The sequence below is a fragment of the Dasypus novemcinctus genome, chromosome 7 (assembly GCF_030445035.2).
Source record: "Dasypus novemcinctus isolate mDasNov1 chromosome 7, mDasNov1.1.hap2, whole genome shotgun sequence".
In the NCBI taxonomy this organism is placed as follows: Eukaryota; Metazoa; Chordata; class Mammalia; order Cingulata; family Dasypodidae; genus Dasypus; species Dasypus novemcinctus.
The window spans coordinates 36,888,400-36,914,043 of NC_080679.1; the positions used below are offsets into that span (position 1 = coordinate 36,888,400).

The following is a 25,644-nucleotide window of genomic DNA, read 5'->3' on the forward strand; positions in this document are numbered from 1 at the left end:
ACTGTGCTAGGAATAGAGAAGCAAAGGTGACTCTCTGAGGTCAGAAACTAATGAGAGAGGCAGGCACCCTATCTTATGAAGGCTCAGTAGAGTTGAAAACAGGATACTTGTGAGACACATCTAATGAAGTAAGGCAGATTGTTATTTTGCAAAGATGGCCACAACAGTATTTCCCATCCCACATGCTCTTCCTACTTTGACATTCCTCTCAATGCAAAGTTAGGCCTATTTTTCCTTTCCTGAATTTGGGTGGGCCTGTGACTATGAAAGTAATGCTATGTGAATCCCAAGGCTAGGTCATAAAAGGCAAAACAGCTTCAACCTGGTGTTTTCTGGGGATGCTCGCTCTTGGAAGCTGCCATGTTGCAAGGAAGTCCAAACGTCCTCATTCAGAGAGACCACATAGAGAGGCCACATGTAGTCATTCAGGCTTATAGCCCAGCTGAATCCTAGCCAACAGCCAGTACCAGCCGTTTAGCACATGAACGAAGCCATCTGTTGTTGTAGATTATATCATGTACCCCAACAAAAGACTGTAATCCATGTTCCTTTGAAGATGTATTATCTGTTAAAATGTGAATTCATTTGTGAATAGGATCTTTTAAGTTTCAAACTTAATGAGGGTAAGCCTTCCTCTGTATTACTGGAGGCCTTATGAAGAGAAGCCAGAAGTCAGAGAAAGCCACAGGAGGAAGCCAGGAGTCAATGGAAACCAGAAGAGCAGACACAAGGAGAGAGAAAGTGCCTTGTGACGTTGGCAGAGATGCTAGCCAAAGGACCCCAAGGATGGCAGCAAGCCAGCACCAACACTACAACATCTACAAAAAAGCATGGCCTTTCTGACTCCTTGATTTTGGACTTTTGCCTCTCAAACTAAGAGCCAGTAAATTCCCATTGTAAAAGTAATCCACTGTGTGGTATTTGTCATAGCAGTCCTGGCAAACTAAGATACCTCCAAATGATTCCAATCCCTGGTCTTCAGATCTTCTCCACTGAGACTACAGATACCATGGAGCAGAGACAAACCACCTCCACTGTCTCTTTCCTGAATTCCTGATCTGTAGAATCTGTGAGCATAATAAAATGCTTGTTTTGTAATAATTTATTTTGCAGCAATAGTAGCTGGAATACTCAGTAACTTGTGAAGGCTTCCTAGAGGCTATGATTCCAAGTTAAAGTGTGATTGGCTATAGGAGTGAGCCAGGCAGAGGAATGGGTAGAAGTCTTGAGGCCTCAGTAGCCTCAAACTCTTCTGATCTAATCCACAGTATTGCTCTCATGGAGGCAATCAGGATTTTTTCTGATTCTGACATTTCTAAAGAACGTTTTGTCTGCATGCTTCAGGATTATTTCGATCATTCATCTCAACAAAACATTCACAGAATGGCTCTGATGGTAATACTTCACTTCCCTAAGAAATGAAAGAGCCTTTAATGTACCTAGAACTGCAATGATGTCCAGCCAGAGTGAGGAGTAGAGTGTTTAGTCTTTATATACCGCCTTTTTTTTTAAGATTTACTTTTTAAAAATTTATTTCTCTCCCCTTCCCCTACCTTCCCCCCCAGTTGTTTGCTCTCTGTGTCTGTTCACTGTGTGTTCTGCTGTGACCGCTTCTATCCTGATCAGTAGCATCAGGAATCTGTGTTTCTTTTTGGTGCATCATCTTGCTGTGTCAGCTCTCCATGTGTGCAGCACCATTCCTGGGCAGGCTGCACTTTCCTCCGCGCTGGGCGGCTCCTTACGGGGCGCACTCCTTGCACGTGGGGCTCCCCTACGCGGAGGACACCCCTGCGTGGCACAGCACTCCTTGCGCACATCAGCACTGCACATGGGCCAGCTTCACACGGGTCAAAGAGGCCTGGGGTTTGAACCGCGGACCTCCCATGTGGTAGGCGGACGCCCTATCCATTGGGCCAAGTCCACTTCCCTTTATATACCGCCTTTATGCCTGAAATATGAGCTCAACACACTTGATCACCAAATCCCTGGTTGGGTATTTTCCCCCAATATATTTATTCATTCAGCAATTATTTATTATGCACATTCTATGTGCCAGGATGCTAGCCCTGACATTGAGAGGGCTCATTTTCACAGAAAAGGACTCGTGGTTCTTACTGATTGTGGTGACACTCCTATGCTCTGCCTTTGTTCCAAGAACTTCTAGTAGAGGCTACCATGATTCTCTTCATCCTAGCAATTCCCAACAGGATTTTACCCTTCGATGCCTTGGTCAATGATCCCACCATATTTGCAGTTGGTCTTCAGGGGGGCAGAGGGATAACAAGAGGGATCTGTAGAGTCAGGTGTTGAGGGCTGAGGAGATTTCTAGCACTTTCGCAAATTTCATTCACTTGATGATAGCCTAGAGATGGAACCAGAAAGTCTGAAAGGCCTCACAGACAACATTAGCATAAGTGTCCTAGTTGACACCATTTGCTGCATGTGAGAGTAGCTGTAATTCCATCTATGTTTGGAACTTGCAGCTTTTCAAAGATGACACCCCATCTTTCTGAGGAAAAACTAGGCAGCTGATAAGGACAGCTTTTCATATTCTTGTTGTTGTTTTCATTTCTGATGAAATCCTAGAAAACCATCAACACATTTGCTCCTATAATTTTAAACAAGATTCAGAAACAACTGTGACAGCAGGGAAGATCTTTACTGAACAGCAGATAAAGAAAAAGTAGAAATAGCAACACCAGTCATTCAAAAAACTGCTGAAGCATTAATAAGCCCAGACTTCGTTGGCTGTTAAGCAGGTTTCTTGTCACTCAGAAATTCACTCTCTTCCTGGGACTAGTCATTCACTTATTCATCCGTATAAGAAGAAAATGATAAACATCTCTTTTGTACCAGGCACTAACTGTGCCAAGTGCTGGGAACATAATGATAGAAAAGGCACAGCGCCTGCCCTCTCAGGACACAATTCTCCCCCAGGTCTGTGCTGGAGCCAGTCCACACCTCATTCTCAAGGAGGGCAATATAGCTTTAGAACAGGGTTGTGCTGACTCAGATTCCTGCACAGACCAGGCACATGGCATCTGTGCCCTCAGTGTATGAGACTTCAGGTAGTGGTGACCAACCAGAAAAGGCTTCCCCATCTGAAGGGGCGGCTGTTACTCAGCAGTCTCAGAGCCATCTTCTCTTCCTGTTTTCCAAGAGAAGCCGGAAATCCGTATTTTTATGTGAAATTTCTCAATATTTAAACACTCTGCAGGCCAAACAAAACATAGCCACCGGTTTTGACCTCTGCTTTATAATAGAGAATGCCTGCTTTTGTTCTGTCAAGCTAATGAATGCTCAATTACGAGAAAGAATTTGGAGGTTAGTGTTAGATTGTGCTCCTCAAAAGACCCAGACCCCATCCCAAACCCTTGAGATCCTAATTGACAGACTTGCACAAGCTGACAGCTGCACTCTGAAACTGGACACACACAAGGAAACAGGCAAGCTATTCCAGATCAACTTGCAAGGTCGGGGCAGCAAAGTAAACATTAGGAAGGCTGAAGACAAAGGTCATGTGGCAGCAAGGAAACCCCGCATATCCTCAGGCTGCTGGTTAATAAATCATTCAGATGGTATCACTAGATTCCCTCTTCTTTGGCCCTGCTTTGTGAGGTGGAAAATTAAATAGAAATCAAAATTAAGATAGCTATTTGGAAGCTTTTATAATACCAGAGACTAGTGTGAAACCAAACTAGGGTGAAGTTTCTGCCTGAAGCAAAAGTCTCCAAAGGGTCCATGATATTCGACCTTGGACAGTGCAGAGGGGCTGGATGGAGCTTTGGTTGCATCCTAGAACTTTGAAGTCCCACTACCCATGTTTGAATGTCTGCTCACCCCGTACTGACTAGGTGACCTTGGGCAAGTCTCCTAATGGCTTTGTGCCTCGGGCACTTCATCTCTAAAGTCAAGATAATAATAGTGCCTGCCGGGAAATGTTATGAGGTTTAGAAGAGTTAATACGTGTAAAGTACTTAGAACTCTGCCTGACACTGAAGAGCTTAGGAGATATTAAATAAAACAGAGTTTTAATGGCTAAGAGATTTCAAAGTGAGTCAGGAGGGCATTCTACAGGTTACCCTTATGCAGGTCTCAGGCAGATTTCACAAACTGCCACAGTACTCTAGGAATGTCTGGACACCATAGGCAAGGTACACAGCCTCAAGAAACCAACACCCCCTTGGCAGATCCTATTTGGGAATATATGGTAGTCTGTTTCCCCAACAGAGCATAGTTATGCTCATTTATAATTTCCCAATCATGATTCTTCCACTCCTTTTATTTGAACCTATAATTTTCAATGTACCTGTTAAATATACTTCTCAGAGACTTAGAGCTTCAGATTATTCATATGCTGGTTGAGCCCTGAAACTCAGCAGAGTTGTGGCCAACTTCTCCTCTCCAGTTCTTTGGCCTGGCCCTGGATAACCAACAAAAAGATGATGATGTACACATCTTGTTACCGGATTTTGTCTAAATTCTTGACTGTGCTGCAGAAATGAATTTCAAGAGCACGTTGGGTGAGTTAGGCCAATAATTTATTAAGGTAGGGAAGGAAGAGAAATGGGAGAAAATAACTGATCATGGGTCCCAGGTAAAGAGGAAGGGGTTGAAAAATTATAAAGCAGATTGATTTACAGATTAAAATTCCCCCATTATAGATTATACATGCCCAGGTTTTACTTGCGTGGCGACCACAGCAGGGGAAAAATGGTGAGAGCAGGGCACAGAAGGCAGGAGCAGGGGTCTAAAGGCAAGAGGGTGTGTTCAGGCCTAGTGCCTGCTTTTTGAACTGTTAATTGCATCATCCCTTTCCAAATGGCCTAGTGTAATCAATCAGCTGTTTTGACTGATTACCCCACCCATCAGTCCCCTGGGAGGACCAATGATAAAGCCCTTGGGGAATATCCAGGACTTCTGCTGGCTTTCAGAGGACATCTTGTTCTGAATGGCAGAATCTTGGGGAGGGTCTTCCAGCAGCCATCTTGGGGGTATCGACATCCATGGGGACTTTTTGTCAGGTTCCAGATCCAATAATTGATTCCCTTTCTTACTGGCCAGCTTCAATCACATCCCCCAAACAAGAGGTATGGCCAGTTGCAAGCAAAACAATTCCTTTCCTCTGCCCCATATATCTAAGTCCCCTTGCAGCCTGAAGCAGTCAGAATGGATGTCATCCTCATCCTAAATTAAGCTTGGGAGTGGGGGGCATGTAACCACAGACAAAGCAGATTTATTGTTATTGTAGTTATTACAGAGTTACTTGTAATACTGATATAAAAAAATTAAAAATTAAAAGAAAAATTTTGAAAAAGCAGTTGAAGACATAGGCTATTCAGCTAGGAGACTATATTATTTTAAAATCTTAACTGAAATCACTACTTTTTGAAGTAACAAAGACTGGTGTATAGAGTGCATGGGTTTTTTCCTGCCCAAACAGGTGTAGAAAAATACTGCTGTTATGTTGTAATACAAACATGCATCAAAGATTAATATCAAATTTGTATAATGCCATTGGTTGTGTATAAAAAAAATCAGTACATTCAATAATTCTTCTCAAGCATTGCCTTCTTTATTGAAAGCCATTAAGCAACGACTTATCCTTTGTACTGAACATTTGGGAGAAAATGTTTATAGAGGTCCATATTTAGATAACAAGCATGAGTATTTTTACTCTAAACATTAGCCATGATGAGATTTGTTTGTGTGTATGTGTTTGAATGAGTGAGATAGCATGTGAAACAGGGAATTCAATAACTATCAGGAAATAAATTTCAATTTAAAAAAAAAATCAAAGAAGTTACAAGATATGTAGCTCATTCTCATATCTTTCATTGTATGTAAATATTAAATCATATTTTAAAGCTCACCAGAAGTGGCCATTTCAGAATATCACACCCAATGTGTATGAGATGACTTTTAAATAAATTCTTTCTAAATTTTAAAAATTAAAAATAAAAGAGCTGGGAAGCGAACGTGGCTCAACTGATAAGAGTGTCCGCCTACCATATGGAGGGTCCAGGGTTCAAACCCAGGTTCTCCTGACCCATGTGGTGAGCACAGTGCTGCCGCACACAAGGAGTGCCGTGCCACACAGGGGCGCCCCTGTGTAAGAGAGCCCCACGTGCAAGAAGTGCGCTGTGCAAGGAGAGCGGAAAGAAGTGCAGCCCACCCAGGAGTGGTGCTGCACACGTGGAGAGCTGACGCAGCAAGATGACTCAACAAAAAAGAGACGCATTTTCCCAGTGCCGCCTGACAATGCAAGTGGACACAGAACACACAGTGAATGGACGGACAACAGGGGGAAAGGGGAGAGAAATAAATAAAATAATCTTTTTAAAAAATTAAAAATAAAAAAATAAAATGTGCTTAGGAGATGTGAGTTTTACTAGTGGTTCAAGTCCTGGTATTTGTGTTGCTATGAGACACGGACCTTTCATAAACAGCACCTTGTACCTTTCATCGACATCACCAGGACTTACTGTACTGAGTCTGTGGGCACTAGGCTGCAGCCAGCCCATCATCACAGAGCTTGCTACCTCCCAGTTCTGCCCCTCTGCTGCTGCCGGGGGTTCCAGATCACAGGAGCCTGCGGTGGCCGCGGCTGCAGTCACTGTAGGGAGCAGCACCTTGGTAGAGAACGCAGAACAACCCTGAGCCAGCTTCCTCCTGCCTCCAGGGTGGTCCTAGACCAGACCTCCCCAGTGGTCCCACAGGGGAATTACACACATGAGGGAGCTGCCTGAGCCATTCAGAACTCCCTAGGGCAATACTAGAGTGAGTCAGGCACCACACCACTTTCTCTGGCCTTGCCAACTGCTCTTCAGAGCTAGAAACAGAAGGCGGGTTTTGGCTTGCTGAAAAAGGTATCTTCAGCATCTGTCTCTTTGAAGAGCACATGCCCTGTTGGTGAGTTGTGCACAGATACCTTTTCAATTTTAACATAAAACAATCTTTTCTGTAAATTTTGTAGAACCATAGCATACAGAATTTTTGTGCTTCAAGAAAAATATTGGGTCCATACTATTTCTGCACTTACAGAAGGGAGAAGCTTACCAGGATTAAAATGTTGGCAGAAAGAAAGAGAAGCATGTTCCTTCCCACCTGCAATTACAGTTTTACCAGCTTGTAAAGCACATGTAGAATTTTCAGTTCATTCTTCCCTTGCAGTAGGGGAGAGACCCTGCTGTGAGTGTAATTGGCTTTCTAGCTTCCTTTAATGTTGAGGTGGAAGGGAGCTGGACTGAAGGGCCTTTATTTTTAAGAATTAACTAAGGTTGAATTGTGCTTAAATTCCATGCATCTCCCTGAATGCTTGTGTTCCATTAAAGTCTTAGGAGTGGAAATACAGCTTACATCTGAAAATATCCCCATCTCTATCACATCTCATCTCTTTACCAAATTAGAGTTTCTTTTTTTAATGGAGTTTTAACTTAACCCTGGTAGAAATTATTTTCAACCCTGTTAACCCCTGTGTTAAAGACATATGGCATTATTAAACAAACAATTACATAGAGTACATCTAACTCGGGACCACTTTATTCTCTGGCTTTTGGCTTGATACTATATCTGTTACCAAGAGGAAAATTTCAGGTGTGTTGGAATAGAATCAGTCTGTCACTTGATTTATCAGTCCCTGAATTTCCTCATTTGTGAAGTAAGAAGGAATTAAGTAATCTTTATAGCCACTTCCAGCTCTGGGTCCCTGGTAACATATTTTTATGATCTTTTAAAAGCGATAAAATATTCAGCATACATCTGCTTTCTGGGTTTTCCCAGGTAATTTGCATTCTGGGTACAGGGAGGAGCAAGGAATGAGAGCCAGATCTCTGAATGTGGGCTCAGCCTCTTCACTTCTGAGTAACCAATGGCAAGATTTCCATTTGCCAGAGGTTACCTTTTTTGTCATTAAGTAGCCATTTTAATCACAAGTATGATCTGAAGGACAGCTTACAAAAACAAGTTACACATATTCATTTTACATACTCCTTAAAGATAGAAAAAAATGTCTTCTTCAGTACCTTACAATCCAGTGACCTGCCACGCAAAAGTTGACCAATAAAAAAGTGCAGAAGATTATATACCATCGAGTAGATTTCCTACTAAAATGGTATATGGTGAACCATGAGTTGGTATTGCTGTGTAGAGAACAACAGAGAACCACTGTGGTTCAGGAGTACAAAAGGTAGAATTATTTAAGAGGTTGTGCAATAAGGCCCAATAAGGGAGTGGGGCATAAGAGGAGGTTTAGAGCTGAAAAAGGAAAATCAGGGGAAGGGTATTGTGAAAGGATTCTTGACTGGCACAGAGGTTAAGGGCCCAGAGAGAAAGCAAGCTAGACAGTCGCAAATAATAAAACTACTGATTTGAGTTTCACCTCTTTCTGCCCACTGTCTGCTGGCAACAGGGTATTATCATCTGGTAGACAGGCAGTAGGAGCTGGAAAAGGCCAGGATTCTTCCCTCCCTGGGTTAAAGCATTATCCCACTGAAGGCCAAGGGCCTACTAACTTCATGCTCATTTCATAACCCTTCATCAAGAGGAGAGAAAGAGGACCAGTCAGCAGACCCCTGCCATCCAGGATAACAGCAACAGTTTATCCTTTACCAAGTCACATGTCTCTGGGCTTAAAATCTTAGCCTAGAAGGTTGTAATAAATAATTTGGTTAATAGTAGCATCTTTTTATTACATGCTCAAAAAATGTGAGTTACTTTTGAGTGCATACTTTAGACCAGACTCTGTTCTAAACCTGCATGGATTATCGCATTTAATCCTCACAACAGCCCTGTGAGATAGTACTATTATTACCCACATTTTAAGAAGGAGATGAACTTGCCCAAACTCATCTAGCTAGAGAGGGGGAGCTGGGATTCAAACCCAAGCTGTCCTGTTCTGGGACACACTCTGTTTATTTGTTTCAATTTAATATGAAATGTTTCCAAACATCTATCAAAGCACATAAAGTATAATGAATACTACCACCTGCAGGATTACCCTGCAGTGGAAGGATTCCCTTCTCCAGTGAGCCTACCCTGAACTACTACACAGCCAGTTCCTCCCAGCTCTAACATTCTGTATTTCTAGAGGTAAACTGGTATGCAGATCTATCTGGTAGCAAGGGGAAACAACCTCATTTCTGAGGCTTCACTAAGTCTTTCCACTGTGGGAAGGGAGGGAATAATATAACAAAAAGAAGACTAGAACTGGTAAATGCACACATCATCAGCTCAGAGTGCTAGCACCATGTGTGGCAAATAACCCAGAGTCCAGCCAGACTCAGGGCTGATTTGTGATGATAATGATCACATCCAGTCTCTACCCAGGCTTCACCAAACAGGTCCTAGCCCCTCAAATTATTTTCAGGTCAATTTTAACCAGTGCCGTGGTACTTAAAATATTTCCATTTTGTCCTATCCATTGACCTGTAGATTTTACATATAGTCTTCAAAAACAGCAAACTTCTAGAACCCAAGGAACTGGATAATCCCCAGAATATATTAATGTATAGTCTGAAAGGGAATGTAGGCAAATTGCATATGGATTTACAATGCTATAAATTTGCTTTTTGTTTTTGTTTTGTTTTACAGAAATTTGGAGTTAGTGCATTCTATATTCATAGCTATGGCTGACCTGTGCCAGTTTGTTTTTATGTATTGTAGTCAGTCTGATTCCAAAAATGACTTTGAGGTGGAGCATCTTTCTCTCCCCTTGCCCACATATATGTACGTGTGTATGTATATAGGAAGACATACAAACATAACTGAATAATTTTAATTCCCATCCCCTTACATGGGCATTGGAGTGAATCATTGGCATATATGCTTATCAAGGACAATTCTTTGCTCAGGATCCTGTGTGCCTGGCTTTCTGTTAGCATCCCTCCCACAGAGTGTGGTTAAAAAACTGACTCTTCTAAGATTGTCATCAGCCTAAAAGTTCCCTTCAGCCACTGAAAGGATAGAGAGCAAAAATCTCTGATGCAGCTGACATTTTAGGTGTGTATATAATTTACCAAATTGTTGACCACTCAGCTCTTAGTCAGTGGTCACAAAAGGAATTAGCAGTCCTCCCCTGCTACCCCAAAACCCGAAGAAGGAAGGGTGTTACTTGGCTTTGACACAGAGGTTTTTTGGCACTCAGTGTCAAACAGCAGCACAATGGTACATTTTGGCCACAAAAGGCTTTGGGGTGGCAGAAGAGGCCAAAATAGTTGTGGCATAAGTTGGCCAGGTTATTAAGCAGATCTGAGTTTAATTTTACAGAGAGATAACAACACTTTTTTTGTTTTCCAACTGGCTGCTGCTTTTTCTGTCTCTATGGGACCAAAGATTTCAGCCAGGAGTTAGTTCATAAGGGCATTCAAGTCCTTTCAAAGTGAGACATGCAATGGTCTTTACACAGGCTTTCACATTTGGCTGGGCAAAATGGAGTAAGGATAAAAGGGCACATGGGTAGCTGGGGGAAGCTGAAAATGGATCCTGAGACTTGGATTCCTTCTATGAGTTTGCATAAGCCACATTGCCTGTACTTAGAATAGAGAGGCAGGCAGTCTGTCTCCTTGGGATAAGGAAAGGATTTGGAACTCAGTGACTGTGAGGTCCTGGCCCCTACTGTGTTTTCTGGTTTGTTTTGGTAGCAGGAGCAAGTTATTCTAGTTTCTTGTTTCTGGCTTTTTCCTCAACACGCTTATAAGCAATGTGTCTCCACCTGGCTGATGGCAATGGGATGAGATAATGATGGGGGGTGAAGAGAGAAGTTGATTCAGCTGCTGAGGATGAGGGAGGCAAGGAAACTTCAGACCTCAGAAATAGGTTCTGAATCCATCTAGGGTGGGGAGGGAAGGGTGACCACAAGGATTGAAATCTCAATTTAGGAGTGAAGCTGAAGTCTTTCTGATAACCTAATATGGCCAGCCATGCTAGTGAGGAAAACCAGCTTATTGCTCAAATTGTGATTTTATTAGCCATAAAATGGTCAACAGTAGAGGGGAAGCTATAGTATTTAGAAAAGTAATCGGTAAAGTTCAACTTATCAAAAATGACTGTGGGCACCTTAGGGAAGTACCCAGCATTTTACTTCCCTGTTTTTCTACTCCCTTTTAACTATTTGCTAAATGCTGGATACTATGTGCTGTGATGCAGGAAATTCAAAATATATGTAAGACAAAATGTATCTTTGACAGACCTGGAGTAGTTACTGTCTGCCGCTAAGGTTTCTACTACAGATGGAAGAAAAAGAAGTCCTCACACTTTCTGTTTGTCTGGTTGTGGCAGCCAAGATGGAATGGGAGAATACAGGAAACTCTAAAAACATGGGGAAAGGGAAATAATCTTTGTAAATCAGACATAAACTTGTAAACAGCAGGGCTGGGGGCGGGGGGGATGACACCTGTCCTCAAGGAGTACACATTCTAGGTGAGCAGAGTGCTGAAAGAGCCCTCCAAACTGGGAGGCAAGGGCAGTTAGGAGGGAATGACCAGCCCCTCATTCCCAGGACCTAGAGGGCCCACCCAGCAGGGTGTCCTCAGCTCCAGGCTGGCGGACACAGGAGGCTGTGTGTTTATGATTCTTGCCAAGACTATGCTATACATTCTCATCAATAAAATGTCACCTGAGTTACTTAGTTCTTAGACTGACTCTCAAGAGCCTTTAAAAATAATCCATAAGTGAAAGAATTGACCTTGAGTGCAAGTCTTCATCTCATCCATCCTGGACCCTGGTACCAAGAATAGCACCTGGCTAAGGGCAGATGCCCAATAATGTAGAGTAAATGAATGAATCAGTTATAGAAAGAGGACAAGGATGAGAGTTAATTCAAAGGGAGCTATAGATTCATTCAAGCTATGTTATACCCAAGTGAGCATTTGTGAACTGAAGACTTCACCAACATTTTTGTTTTTTCCCTTTACAACTTTTCATCCTGAGTTCAAACAGCTGACTTTCAAGTAAATCTTAAATAGTCTCAGTCTCTTGGTTAGCTTCAGCATGCCAACCGAAAGACAGTTTAGCATCATGGTTGAGGGCTTACAGACTGAAGTAATACAACCTGGGTTTGAATCCTGGCTGCACCTTTTACAGCGCTGTGACCTTGAGCAGTTACTTAACCTTATGCCAGTTTCTGTATTTATAAAATAATGAAATGCCTGTCTCACAAGTAAGTGACTTACTTATATGTAAAGTGCTTAGAAGAATGCTTGGCATATAATGAAGGCTCTTTAGGTGTTGTTGAAAGTCCCTCACAGTAATTTTAACAAGGTTCTGTCGATTTATGACGCTGTAATAAGGCTTTATGGTACCTCCAGTGAGGCTCTTTCTTTCCCTATATTTCTTATACTGATTAGGTGTTAAAGATATCCATGAATAGCAAGAACACCTTAACGACATTAGAAACTATCAGAAATATTACAAAGGGGATTCCCTACTTGGACAATTTGGCATTTGTTTCACATCCTATTTCTACCACTAGTAGAAATGTTTTCTCATTCAGATTTTAACATCTCTGACCTGGGTAATAAATTTCCTCACATGAGTGATAAGGAAACTAATAAAATATATACTGATATTTTATTGAAGTACTTTAGCAAATCATTAAATGTAATAAAAATGCTTTTTCAAATGGTTCACAGAAATCACCAATGCTGGCATTTAAAAAAAAATACACTGGGAAGCGGATCTAGCTCAACTGATAGAGCATCTGCCTACCACATGGGAGGTACAGGGATCAAACCCAGGGCCTCCTGACCCATGTGGAGAGCTGGCCCACGTTCAGTGCTGATGTGCGCAAGGAGTGCTTTGCCACGCAGGGGTGTCCCTTGCATAGGCGAGCCCCACGCACAAGAAGTACGCCCCGTATGGAGAGCCACCCCATGCAAAAAAAGTGCAGCCTGCCCAGGAGTGGTGCCACACACATGGAGAGCTGACGCAGCAAGATGATGCAACAAAAAGAGACACAGATTCCCTGTACCACTGACAAGAATACAAGCAGACACAGAAGAACACACAGCAAATGGACACAGAGAGCAGACAACTCGGGAGGAAGAGGAGAGAAAAAAATAAAAAATGAATCTTAAAAAGAAAATACACTGGTAATAGTAGTTTACTTGCTTTAGTAAGCATACCATTTAGGTACAATAGTATAAAGCTAAGTGGTTATAGATATATAATCATAGAAGAAAGAAAAAGAAAGTATTTAGCTGTTATGATATAGAGCTGAAATTCAAAATCGGAGTCTGTTGGGGTTATTTTGCTTGTAATATTGCACCCTTAAATGGTGGACTTTTCTGTTGTCAGGTCTTATAGCATATTCTTCAGTAGTATATATGTTAGTGTGCCCAGATATATATGCAAACATATATTTATACATGGTTGTGTATTTAAGAAAATGAACTCCTTTCCATAATTTGAAAATTCCTAATAACTCCTTTTTATTTTATTAACACATATTCTTGTTTGATTTTAACGACCTTTTTCTTAACATGCCTTATAATTTATACTCCTGATATCAACTTGTGACAGGAATTATGGGTACTATAGCAGTTTGAAATTGAAAAAAATATATGAATGAAAGATAAAGGGGAAATAGCAATAACCTGTGAATGGGGAAAGACTTGGGGGCGGGGAAATTTCATAGCAGGAGAAAAGGAGGACGGCAACTTGGCCTAGAAATAGCATTACATGGAGAAAAGCAGGAGCTTACTGCCTCATGATAATGTTATTTTTACTGTGGCTTCTTGTTCCTCCCCACCCCCACCCCTTCCAGTCTAAGCTTTGAGTACAGTTGAGTTTTCACCACAGAACTTGGCCAAGCCTCCTCAGGGACTTTCTCTTTCCCGGCTTTCCATAAATTATAGGTTTGCTCATGAGAGCAGAACAGATGATTCCCATTATCTTTTGGGTTGGGTTAGTGTTTTGCTTTTCTTTTTTTAAAAAAAAAACAACAAAAAACCTCTTGCCCACTCTTAAATGTGTATTCTAGTTTGGGGAGGTGGAGCTTTTGTTAACATAGTGGCCCATCCACCAACGAATTGGTACCCTCCTCTCCACCTTTATAAGACTGTTTTAACTTGGTTTCCTTGGCCAGCATTGACTGCAGTCATTTTCCTTGACCTTTAAATACTCTAGAAAGTCATAGCTCCACAAGATCGGGGCCTTGTCTGGGTTGTTCACAGTTTCCCCAGCACCTGGAACAGTGCCCAGCACACTGCAGACTCCCCATGAGTGTACACAGAGATTTTGCTTTTTATTTTGATGGTGTAATGACATTTCTAGGGCACTATTATACTTTCATAAATGACCAATTCAGATCACTGTGAAGTAATTGGACAGACTTTTTTAAAATTAATTTATCCCAGAGGGTAGAGGCCATTTATAGGCAATGTGTAGAACTCTCTCAAGATTAAATCCCACTACTAGTACCTCAGGTTTATTGAGCATCAACCCTGGGCACCCTTTTTTTTTTTATTAGATACCCAGACTAGATGCAAACACAGTAAAAGATGGGAAAAAAGAGTTCACTGCATTGCATCTGAGCTTATTCTGTTCTTTGATGTCTCCTAAAGTTCTCATGCTAAATTTTCCAAAAGAAGTAGGTCCTAGGGGAAAGGCTCAGAGGAAAATTAAAACAACTAAAATTAAAGCAGAAATAAGTGTCCTTTACATAAGGGGAGTGGAAGGTAGTTCTAATCCAGGATCAGAAGCATTTTATTGCTTATAAACATAGTAGGGATAGAGTGAAAGAACTTTCAAAAAATGTCCCTTGATAGTGTGGGAGGAAGAAGAGAAATAGAAAAGGACTGACAACATTTATAAAGAAATAATAGTTGATGTTAGATGCAAAATTCAATAGAAAAGTTGAGGGACATGACTAAAAGAGCAAATCAAGCAAGGATGATAACGTCCTCAAATTAAAAGAGAAGAAGCCTAGTAATGAAGAACTCTGTAGAGAAAAGGTAGCCAAGCTACCAATAGAAGATTGTGACAGCAAAAAGGAAAAGGTGAAGTATTCAACTTGAGACACTGAAAGAAGAAACAGCAAAGGTTGAGTAGGGAGGGAGGAGAGATGATAAAAACATAATCAAGAGGCATGTTGTAGGGATGGGAGAAACTGTCCTAGAGTACATGAGCAGAGACTGAAGAAGGCATATTTTAAAAACCAGATCCTTCGAACTGAGACCACCATCAAGGTAAGCCCAATATAGTATCTAGAAACTGCTAAAAATTTCCAGTTTAACCTTATCTTGTAGTTTAATAAACAAATACGTTCTTGTCTTCTATCTCCTGCCCTAACCTTGACCAAATCCTACAAAACTGATACCCTCTCTTTCTACTAGATTGCTCAGGCAGCGCTGTCCTCCTCTCGGTGCTAAATATAGTTCCAGGGACAAAAGGATGAGACACTTGAAAGGCAACAGCTTAAGATATGTTAATATATGCCCTTTTTGTTCAGGACCAAATAATCCATCTTAGAAGCCCCCTGGAAGTACTGCTTTTTGATGTTAGCATATTTATATGATGATTTACTGATGAATAAGTGAGTCTTCCCTTACTGTATTTCATAATACTAATTAAATTGTAACATGTATAGCCACTCTCAGGGTCAAATCCTACATTAATTCTGCTGCTAAATAGGGAAGATATTGATTTCATAATTTAAAAACTAATATATTGGGAGGGCTTTGTTACCTAAGTAGTGACTTGAAGTTAAGATCCTGTAAGCCTTTCTCTATGGTGTAACCTTCAGATATCAAATGCATTTATACTAGGCCTTAAAGGCAAAAATATATCATTCAGATTTGTTCTTGGATAAGTAAATGGAACATGGAAAGAAACTTAAACCAAATGAACAATAAATGGCCTTAGATGTATGTATAGCAAGTTATTCATTTTGCTTTAAATTAGCAAAAAAAATTGTTCTTATTCCTAGCTGTATTTTTTTTCCCAAAAATGTATTTCTATATTACTGTATACCTGGTATAGTCTAACATGGGCCTATATCAATATCTAAATTTAGTGGTATTTCCCAAAATATGGCACAATAAGAATAATAGCTAACATTTTTGAGCTTTTAACATCTGCTGTTTAATATCTAAGAACTTTGCATATATCTACACAATGGATTCTCAGAACAAACATATGAAGTGGGTATTGTTATCTCCATTTCATAGATGAAAAAAAACTAAGGCAAAGAAGGTAAATAACTTGTCCAAATTCACTAGCTAGTATGTGGAAAAGCCAGAATTTAAACTCAGGCAGGCTGATTTATCCCATACTCTTAACTACAATGCAAGGATGCCTCTGATTCCATGGGATGTCTACCAGCATGTATTAATAGTAGGTATGGGGAGGTGGATTTGTCTCAACTGATAGAGCGTCCGCTTACCACATAGGAGGTCCAGCGTTCAAACCCAGGGCCTCCTGACCCGTGTGCAGTGCTAATGTGCACAAGAAGTGCCGTGCCGCGCAGGGGTGTCCCCTGTGTAGGGGAATCCCATGCACAAAGAGTGTGCCCCTCAAGGAGAGCTGCCCCGCGCAAAAAAAAAAGTGCAGCCTGCCCAGGAGTGGTGCAGCACACATGGAGAGCTGATGCAGCAAGATGATGCAACAAAAAGAGACATAGATTCCCAGTGCCGCTGACAAAGAATGCAAGCGGACAGAGAACACACAGTGAATGGACACAGAGAGCAGACAACGGGGGGTGGGGGCAGGGAAGGAGAGAGAAATCCAGTTTTAAAAATAAATAAACCTTAAAAAAACATAGTAGGTATGAGAGAAATTTCATGCAGAACATGGACATGGCATTAAATGATGTTGAATTACATAACGAAAAAATTATTTCCTTTTCAGTTTTCTGTCCTTCAGGTAAGTCAAACAAAGTTTTATTCCAGTGCTGGTGTGAGTTGAACACCTAATTCCTGCTGTTCTCTCTTTTGAAGAGAGGTGGCTGCAGGCTCAGGGCTTCCAATATTCCCATTATCCCGATTTTATGGCAAGGGAAACTGATGTCCACTCATGGTATTAATATAAGTTTTTCCTTTCTAAATAAACTTATTTAAGTGAACAAATTAGTTCATTTAAAATGAAACATTAAGTAAACAGTAATGCTCATGAAATGCAGTTATGACATCATTTGTGAAGGTGTTTTCACATGTTTGAAGTTTAAGAAACACTATCTTTATTTGCATTTTGAAATTCACTTTGGAGCAATGATTTTGGCAAGGATTAGGCCCTCTTATGCCTTTATTACAGAGATTCCCACCTTCCTTCCAAGGGATGGAGGCTTGTCTGGGATGGAGTTTTCACCACACTTTAGAGAAGAAAGAAATATAATTTCAATGTGGTGAGTTTTTAAAAGCAAATATTTCCTGTTTGAAATACTTCTTTTCTCTGAATCATACTGTTTCTACTTTTTTGGTGTTAAAATCACCTTCCTTTTTTTGTGAAATGATGTGATTGGGGTTGATAGATTTTGTTTTGTTTTCAGTGCCTTTAGTGGCAAAATTAAAAGTTGGAAACTTTTAAAAGTTGTACCAATCCAGAAAATCTCTTATGTTTCTTATTCTGTAGGTTTATAGTTTTCCTATCAATATTGCAACCCTAATTATTAATAAAATAATTTTTGAAAGATGAGGAATCTGAAATAACTAATTGCAGTGAGCAACCAACTCATTGGAATATTTATACCTGCTAAGATAGGTTTAATTTTTATTCACTTCCCAAATGCAAAGTTCAGAACACAATTGAGAAATATTTAAACAGTCATTGGTGGTTTGTTTGTTTTGTTACTGTTTTCTTTTAATGTGACTGCTGTTTTTTCTGGTATCCAAGAGAATAGAAAAGCTAAAATCTTGCATATAGTTAAGGAAAATTTAAAAGACCATTATTTTTCTCTCTCAACACATTATTGAACATAGGATTTCATAGTTGATCTAGAAAGAGACCATTGGATTTTCAAAAGGGAGAGCAGGAGGCCCAAAATACCCAATATTAAGGAGACTGTAATTGGAAGAGTCAACTGCAGAACCAAAGCACAAACAAGGAACAAGTTCAGAAACTTCAGGAAGATCTAAGGCAGTTTGTCAAGATATGTAGTCATCTGAGTTAGGCAGGAAAGATCTGGCAAATTCAAGGCCAGCATTGGCCAGCAAACCCAAAGCAACAGAATCAATGCTGTGGTCACTGCTCTAATGAAAGGACAGTATAAATTGGTCAGACATCCTTGTCCAGTTCCTGAAGGCTTTCAGTCTTTTGCCATTTTTTTTATGATGTCAGCTGTTGAGTTTTTCATAGATGTGCTGAACAGGTAGCAGAAGTTCTCTTTTATTCCTAGTTTGTTGTGTGTTTTTATCATGAAAAAGTTGTTAGATTTTGTCAAATTTTTTTTCTGCATCTATTGAGATGATCATGTAAGTTTTGCCCTTTATTCTAGTAATACAGTATTGATTGATTTTCAGATGTTGAGCCAACCTTACATTCTGGGATAAATCTCACTTGGTCATGGTATACAATTATTTTTATATGTCACTGGATTCGGTTTGCTACTATTTTGTTGAGGATTTTTGCAACTGTTTCTGACTTTCCTATAGTTCTTATTTTCTCTGTTTTTGTTTCAATTTTTACCAAATCAGTCAAATTTAACCTTTATGTAATAAATATAATTGCTGACTACTAACTCAGATGACTGTCAGCTGCCTGATTCCAGGGTTATTTCTCTGGCCTATAGTTGCTCTATATTCCTTACACAGGCTCACTGCCAAGATTCATAATGTTCAGTAGATAATCAAGTTTTAAAAAAAAAATTCACTGCTATCTACTTATCCTTAAGAGGGACCAGTTTACAGTTTGCCAGTAATTTAAGGAGTGACTGTAGAAACCTGAGCTCACTGGCATCTTATTTCCAACGTATTTAATGATAATTTTGTGTGGTTTACCACTTAATGTCCTCAGGCTGGCTGGACCACACTTAATCTGACTCTGATGGTGGGGACCTGAGAAGAAGAATCTCATCATTGGACGTTTTGATGCTTTGATGCCTAATCCCTGATAGTCAAAATAAATCTAAGGACACAGAAGAAAGCTCTCTCTGAGATTCTTTCCATTTTGGTTTGTGCCAGCCATGGTTTTGAAAAGCACAGACACAAAACAGTTGATGCTTGTGTCTTATCTTCCCCTTCCAGGCACTTTCTTTAGGAAAAAGGAGACAGAATACCCCACTGAGTACATGGTACCAAAGGCTTGCCATTTAATGGTGAAGTGTGAAGTTTAGAATGCATGGGTCAATATGACTGAGTTTGTTGAGCAGGTATAACAAGTACCAAGACAGAGGCATGCATCAACTTTTTAGTCTGAATGAGCTACATGGAAAATTATTTTTTTAATTAAATCTATAGGATTAGTCAACTCCCACTGAGATAACCTAGGCCTTTTATAACTATTTTCACAAAAGGAAAGAGAGTAAAAGAGAGAAAGAAAAGAAAGCAAGAGAGACATAACTTTGACCATGGTCTTAAGAGCCAGGCTTCTGTCACTAAGCAATAAAGAAAAAAGTTCAAGTAGCCCTTGCATAAGTGGGAATTTGCGGTTTCTAAGGCTGCCCATTCCCCAAACAACTAAAATATGTTATTGGCATTTGGCACTGTTTCCTATATTTTGCTTTCCTTAAATTTCTCTTTAAAAGGGTTTGAGTTAAAAGGCAGAACCACTGAAAATGCAATTTAATCATGGAACTGTGAAATGCCAAGCCCAGAGTTAACTCCAAGGATGCCCTGTTTTGTTCTCTTAAACCAGGACCTTGAACTAGGCTTGTTCCCAAGAGATACTAGAAAGTCTAAGGGGGGAAGCGGATATGGCTCAAGTGACTAGGCTCCCATTTACCATATGGGAGGTCCAGGGTTCCTTTTCTGAGGCCTTCTGGTGAAGGAAAGCTAGCCCGAGTGAAGAGCTGGCCCACATGGAGTGCTGATCCCTGCGGCAAGCTGGCTGAAGAGGAGTCCTGGCCCATGTGGTAAGCTGGCCCGTGCAAGAGTGCTGGCCCACACAAGAGTGCTAGCCCTCACAGCAAGCTGGCCCATGCAGAGAACTGACGCAGCAAGATGAACAACAAAAAGAGACACAGAGGAGAGACAGTAAGAGATGCAGCAGAACAGGGAGCTGAGGTGGCACAAGAGATTGAGTGCCTCTTTCCCACTCCAGAAGGTCTCAGGATTGGTTTCCGGTACTGCCTAAAGAGAAGACAAACAGACACAGAAGAACGCACAGCAAATGGATACAGAGAGCGGACAACAAGTGCGGGGAAGGGGGCTAAATAAATAAATAATCTTTTTTTAAAAAAAAGAAAGTCTAAAGGGCAGGATGGAAGGAAAAGAAAGGGATAGACTGGCCCAATAATGGAGCCACTAAGCTCCAAGGCTTCCCTCTCTCACTTAGCAGCATGGCTCCATGATTTATACTAAAAAGAATAGGAAGAAGGGAAGGAAAATTGAAGGGAAGCCAGAATAAAGAGGAAGAGTAACAACCTGCTGGTGGTACAGTCCCCCATACCTTATGTCATGGGATAGAAAACAGAACTTCAGGGGCCTTTTGGCCCCAATTTGCCTTTTTTTTTTTTTTAGCAAGTACTAGGGACCAAACCCAGGATTTTGTAACTTGGGAAGCAGGCACTCAACCACTGAGCTACATCTGCTCCCCCCAATTCACTTCTTAACAAGTTGTGGGTTTTTCCCCCAGATTATAAAAGTATGCTCATTGCAGAGAATTTGGCAAGTACAGACAGTTACAAAAGAGATAATAACCATCCAGACAACATGGAAGAGAAGTTCAGTCAGATCCCAGCCCTTGGCCGACCTAAATTTGAGTCTCAGCTCCACTGTTCACTGTCCTCACTCATAAAATAAGAGTAATAAGTTTCTCAAATTGATGTTGTGGGAATTAAATGAGATCATATAATTGGCAATACACGCTGCTATTGTTATTGTTATCATTATTATTACTATTAGCCCATCACCATGGTTAATACCTTTTTTTTATTTAGAGAAGTTGTAACTTTGCAGAAAATACAAAGTTCCCATATACCCCCATCATACCTGAATAGTTTTCTCTATTATTAATACTTTGTATTAGTGTAGTGCCTTTGTTACAATTGATGAAATGATATTATTTTAATTATACTATTAATGATACTCTATATTTTACATTAGGATTAATTGGGTTGTACAACCCTGTGGTTATTTTATCTGGTAACATATATACAATTTAAAATTCCCTCTTTTAACCACTATCAAATATATAATTCTGTGTTGTGCATTGTACTCACAATGTTGTATTACCAAAAATTTTTCATCACCCCAAACAGAAACTCTGTACCAGTTTAACATTAACTCCACGTTCAATACCCCGACCTTGTCCCCTGGTAACTGTATTCTTGTTTCTGACCTTACAAATTTGCATATGACTAATTATTTTATATCAGTGAAAACATGCAATATTTGTCCTTTTGTGTCTTGTTTATTTCACACAGCATGATGTCTTGAGGTTTCGTCCATGTTGCTGCATATATCAGAACTTCATTCTTTTTTATGACTGAATTATATTCCATTGTATATATATACCACACTTTGTTTATCCATCCTTTGATGGACACTTGGGTTGTTTCCGTCTTTTGGCAATTGTGAATAATGCTGCTATGAACATTGGTGTTTACATATCAGTTCCAGTCCCTGCTTTCAATTACTTTGAATAGATATCTAGAAGTTGGATTAATGGATCTTATGATAATTATATCCTTAACTTTCTGAAGAAACACCAAACTGTTTTCCACAGTGGCTGTACTGTTTTACATTCCCACTAACAATGAATGAGTGTTCCTGTTTCTCCACATCCTCTCCAACATTTATTTTCTATTTGATTAATAGTAGCCATTCTAGTGGGTGTGAAATGATATCTCATTGTGGCTTTGATTTACATTTTCCTTGTGGCTAATGATATTGAGCAGTTTTTCATTTGTTTTCTAACCATTTACATATCTTCTTTAGAGACATGCCTATTCAAGTCTTTTGTGAATTTTTAAATTAGCTTGTCTTTTTGTTGTTGCATTGTAGGATTTCCTTATTTATTCTAGATATTAAACCCTCACCAGATATGTGGTTTCCAAATATTTTCTCCCATTCTATGGGTTGGTTTTGTGGGTGTTTTGTTTGGTTTTTTTTGCTTTGTTTTTTGGTTTTTTTGACCTTCATGATGAAATCTTCTGATGCACAGAAGTTTTTAATTTTGATAAAGTTCCTTTAAATAAAACTAAAGTTATCTTATCTTTTCTTTTGTTACTTGTGCTTTTGGTTTGAAGTCTAAGAAACCATTGCCTAACACAAGGTCCTGAAGATATTTCCCTATGTTTTCTTCTAGGAGTTTTATAGTTTTGTTTCTTTTATTTAGGTCTTTGATCCATTTTGGGTTCATTTTTATCTATGGTATGTGGTAGGATTCTATCTTCATACTTTTGGATATGTCTATCCAGCACTATTTATTGAAGAGGCTATTCTTTCCTCTTGAGTGAAATAGGCACCCTGTTCAAAAATCAGTTGACCATAGATAGGAAGGTTTATTTCTGAACTCTCAGTTTGATTCCATAGGTCTATATGTCTCTCCTTGTGCTGGTATCATACTGTTTTTGTCTTTGTTTTTTTTACATGAGCAATTAAGTTTTGTGGGGTTTTTTAAATTTTTATTTTTAATTTTTATTGAAGTATATCATTCATATATGAACACACATAAACAATAACTGTAAAGATTGTGAACTTACAAAATAAACATACATAACATGTACCGTACTGTTTTGATTTCTTTAGCTGTGTATTGTTTGTTTTTTTAAAAAAGATTTATTTTATTAATTTATTTGTTTCGTCCTACTCGCTCATTGTTTGCACTTGCTGTGTGCTATGTCTTTAGGAGGCATAGCTGGTAGAGAAATAAATAAAATAAAAGTAAATCTTTTAAAAAAAAAAGGAAGCATGAGTATTCCAACTTTGTTCTTCCTTTTCAAGATGGTTTTGGGACATCACAGCCCTTTACCCTTCCATGTAAGTTTGATGATTGGGTTTTCCGTTTCTGCAAAGAAGTCTGTTGGAAGTTTCATTGGGATAGCGTTAAATCTATAAAGTGCTTTGGGTAGAATTGACGTATTAACAATGTTTAGTCTTCCAACCATGAAAATGGAATGTCCTTCGATTTATATAGGCCTTCTTTGTTTTCCTTTAGCATGTTTTGTAGTTTTCCATGTATAAATGCTTTACATCCTTGGTTAAATTTATTCCTACGTAGTTGATTCTTTTTGTTGCTATTGTAAATTGATTTTTTTCCCTTGATTTCCACTTGAGATTGCTCATTACAAATGTATAGGAATACTACTGATTTTTTAGTGTTAAACTTACATCCTGCCACTTTGCGGAGTTTAGTTTATTTACTCTTGCAGCTTTGTTGTGGATTTTTCAGGATTTTCTGTAAATATATAAGATGATGCCAAGGGCAAATAGCAAAATTTTTACTTCTCCCTTTATAATTTTCTTTTTTTAAAGATTTATTTTTTATTTATTTCTCTCCCCTTCCCTCCCTCCCACCCCACCCCCCAGTTGTCTGGTCCCTGTGTCCATTCGCTGCATGTTCTTCTGTGACCGCTTTTATCCTTATCAGCAGCACCAGGAATCTGTGTTTCTTTTTGTTGCGTCATCTTGCTGTGTCAGCTCTCCTTGTGTGTGATGTCCTTCTTAGGCAGGCTGCGCTTTCTTTCGCAGTGGGCGGCTCTCCTTACAGGGTGCACTCCTTGCACGTGGGGCTCCCCTACGTGGGCGACACCCCTGCATGGCATGACACTCCTTGCGCGCATCAGCACTGCGCATGGGCCAGCTCCACACGCGTCAAGGAGGCCCGGGGTTTGAACCTTGGACCTTCCGTGTGGTAGGTGGACTCCCTATCCATTGGGCCAAGTCCGCTTCCCCTTCCTTTATAATTTGAACACCTTTTATTTCTTTTTCTTGCCTAATTGTTCTGGCTAGAACTTCCAGTATAATGTTGAAATACAGTGGTGACTATACGCATCCTTGTCTTTCTCCTAATCTTAGCGGGAAAGCTTTCAGTCTTTATCATTGAGTATTATGTTAGCTCTGGGTTTTTCATATTGCCCATTATCATGTTGAGGAAGTTTCCTCCTATTCCTAGTTTTCTAAGTGTTTTTTTTTTTTCAAGAAGCAGTGATAGATTTTTGTCAAATGCCTTTTCTATATCAATTGAGATGATTCTATTAATGTGATGTATCACATTAGTTGATATTCTTATGTTGAACCTCCCTTGCATACCTGGGATAAATCCCACTTGATCATGGTATGTAATTCTTTTAATGTGCTATTGGATTCATTTGACTAGTATTTTATTGAGGATTATTGCATATGTATTTATAAATGATATTGATCTCTAGTTTTCTTGTGGTATCTTTATCTGGCTTTGGTATGAGGGTATGTGGGCCTCAGAGAATGAGAAATTGTGTTCCCTCCTCCACAATTTTTTAGAAGAGTCTAAGCAGGAATGGTTTTTATTTTCTTGGAATGTTTTATAAAATTCATCTGGGAAGCCACTGGTCCTGGGCTTTTCTTTGTTGGGAAGTTTTTCATTATTCATTCAATCTCTTTACTTGTTATTGGTCTGCTGAGATCTATTTCTTCTTGAGTTAGTTAAGGTAATTTGTGTGTTTCTAGGAATTTGTCTGTTTCTTCTGGGTTATCTCACTTATTAGCACACAGTTGTTTCTAGTGTCTTCTTATAATCCTTTTTATTTCTGTAAGGACAGTAGTAATATTCTGCCTTTCATTTCTAATTTTAGTTATTTGTGTCCTCTCTTTTTTCTTTGTCAGTCTACCTAAATGTTTGTTGATTTTACTTATCTTTTCAAAGAATCAACATTTGATTTCATTGGCTCTCCCTTTTGTTACTTTATTCTCTCATTTATCTCCAATCTTTTTTATTTCTTTTCTTTCACTCACTTTGGGTTTAGTTTGCTCTTCTTTTTATAGATCTCTTTGATTTGAGATCTTTCTTATTCTTTAATGTAAGCATAAATTTACCTCTCAGCACTTCACTTCCTGCATCCCATTAAGTTGTGGTATGTTGTGTTTTTGTTCCATATGCCTCAAGATATTTCTTAATTTTCCTTGTGATTTCTTCCTTGGCCCATTTGTTGTTTAAGAGTGTTTTGTTTAATTTCCTTGTATTTGTGAATTTTCCAGTTCTCCCTCTGTTACTGATTTCCAGCCTCATTCCATTGTGGTCAGAGAAGATACATTGGATGATTTCAATATTTTTAAATTTATTGAGACTTGTTTTATGGCTTACCATAAGGTCTATCCTGGAGAATGATCTATACGCACTAGAGAAGAATGTACATTTTGCCACTGTTGGGTGAAGCGTTATATATATGTCTATTAGGTCTAGTTGGCTTACAATATTAGTCTAGTCTTCTATTTCCTTATTGATCTTCTATCAAGGTGTTCTATCCATTATTGAACGTGTCATTTTCAAGTCTTTGACTATTAATGTAGAACTGTCTATTTCTCCCTTCACATCTGTCATTATTTGTTTCATATATTTTGGGGCTCTGCTGTT

The 25,644-nt window shown here is 39.5% G+C and overlaps 1 protein-coding gene across 2 annotated transcripts in view; it reads left to right on the plus strand.

Annotated features, from left to right (window-relative positions):
- Positions 1 to 25,644, plus strand: part of PLEKHM3 (pleckstrin homology domain containing M3) — a 239,696-nt gene that overhangs the window by 137,199 nt on the left and 76,853 nt on the right. Inside the window, exon 7 of one of the 2 annotated variants that reach the window (XM_058300273.2) lies at positions 17,248 to 17,338. The exons of the other annotated variant lie outside the window; for it this stretch is intronic. Within the exon in view, the coding sequence (XP_058156256.1) occupies positions 17,248 to 17,328 (81 nt within the window). The 3' untranslated portion in view covers positions 17,329 to 17,338. The remainder of the gene's footprint in view (positions 1 to 17,247; positions 17,339 to 25,644) is intronic. 2 annotated transcript variants of the gene reach the window in all.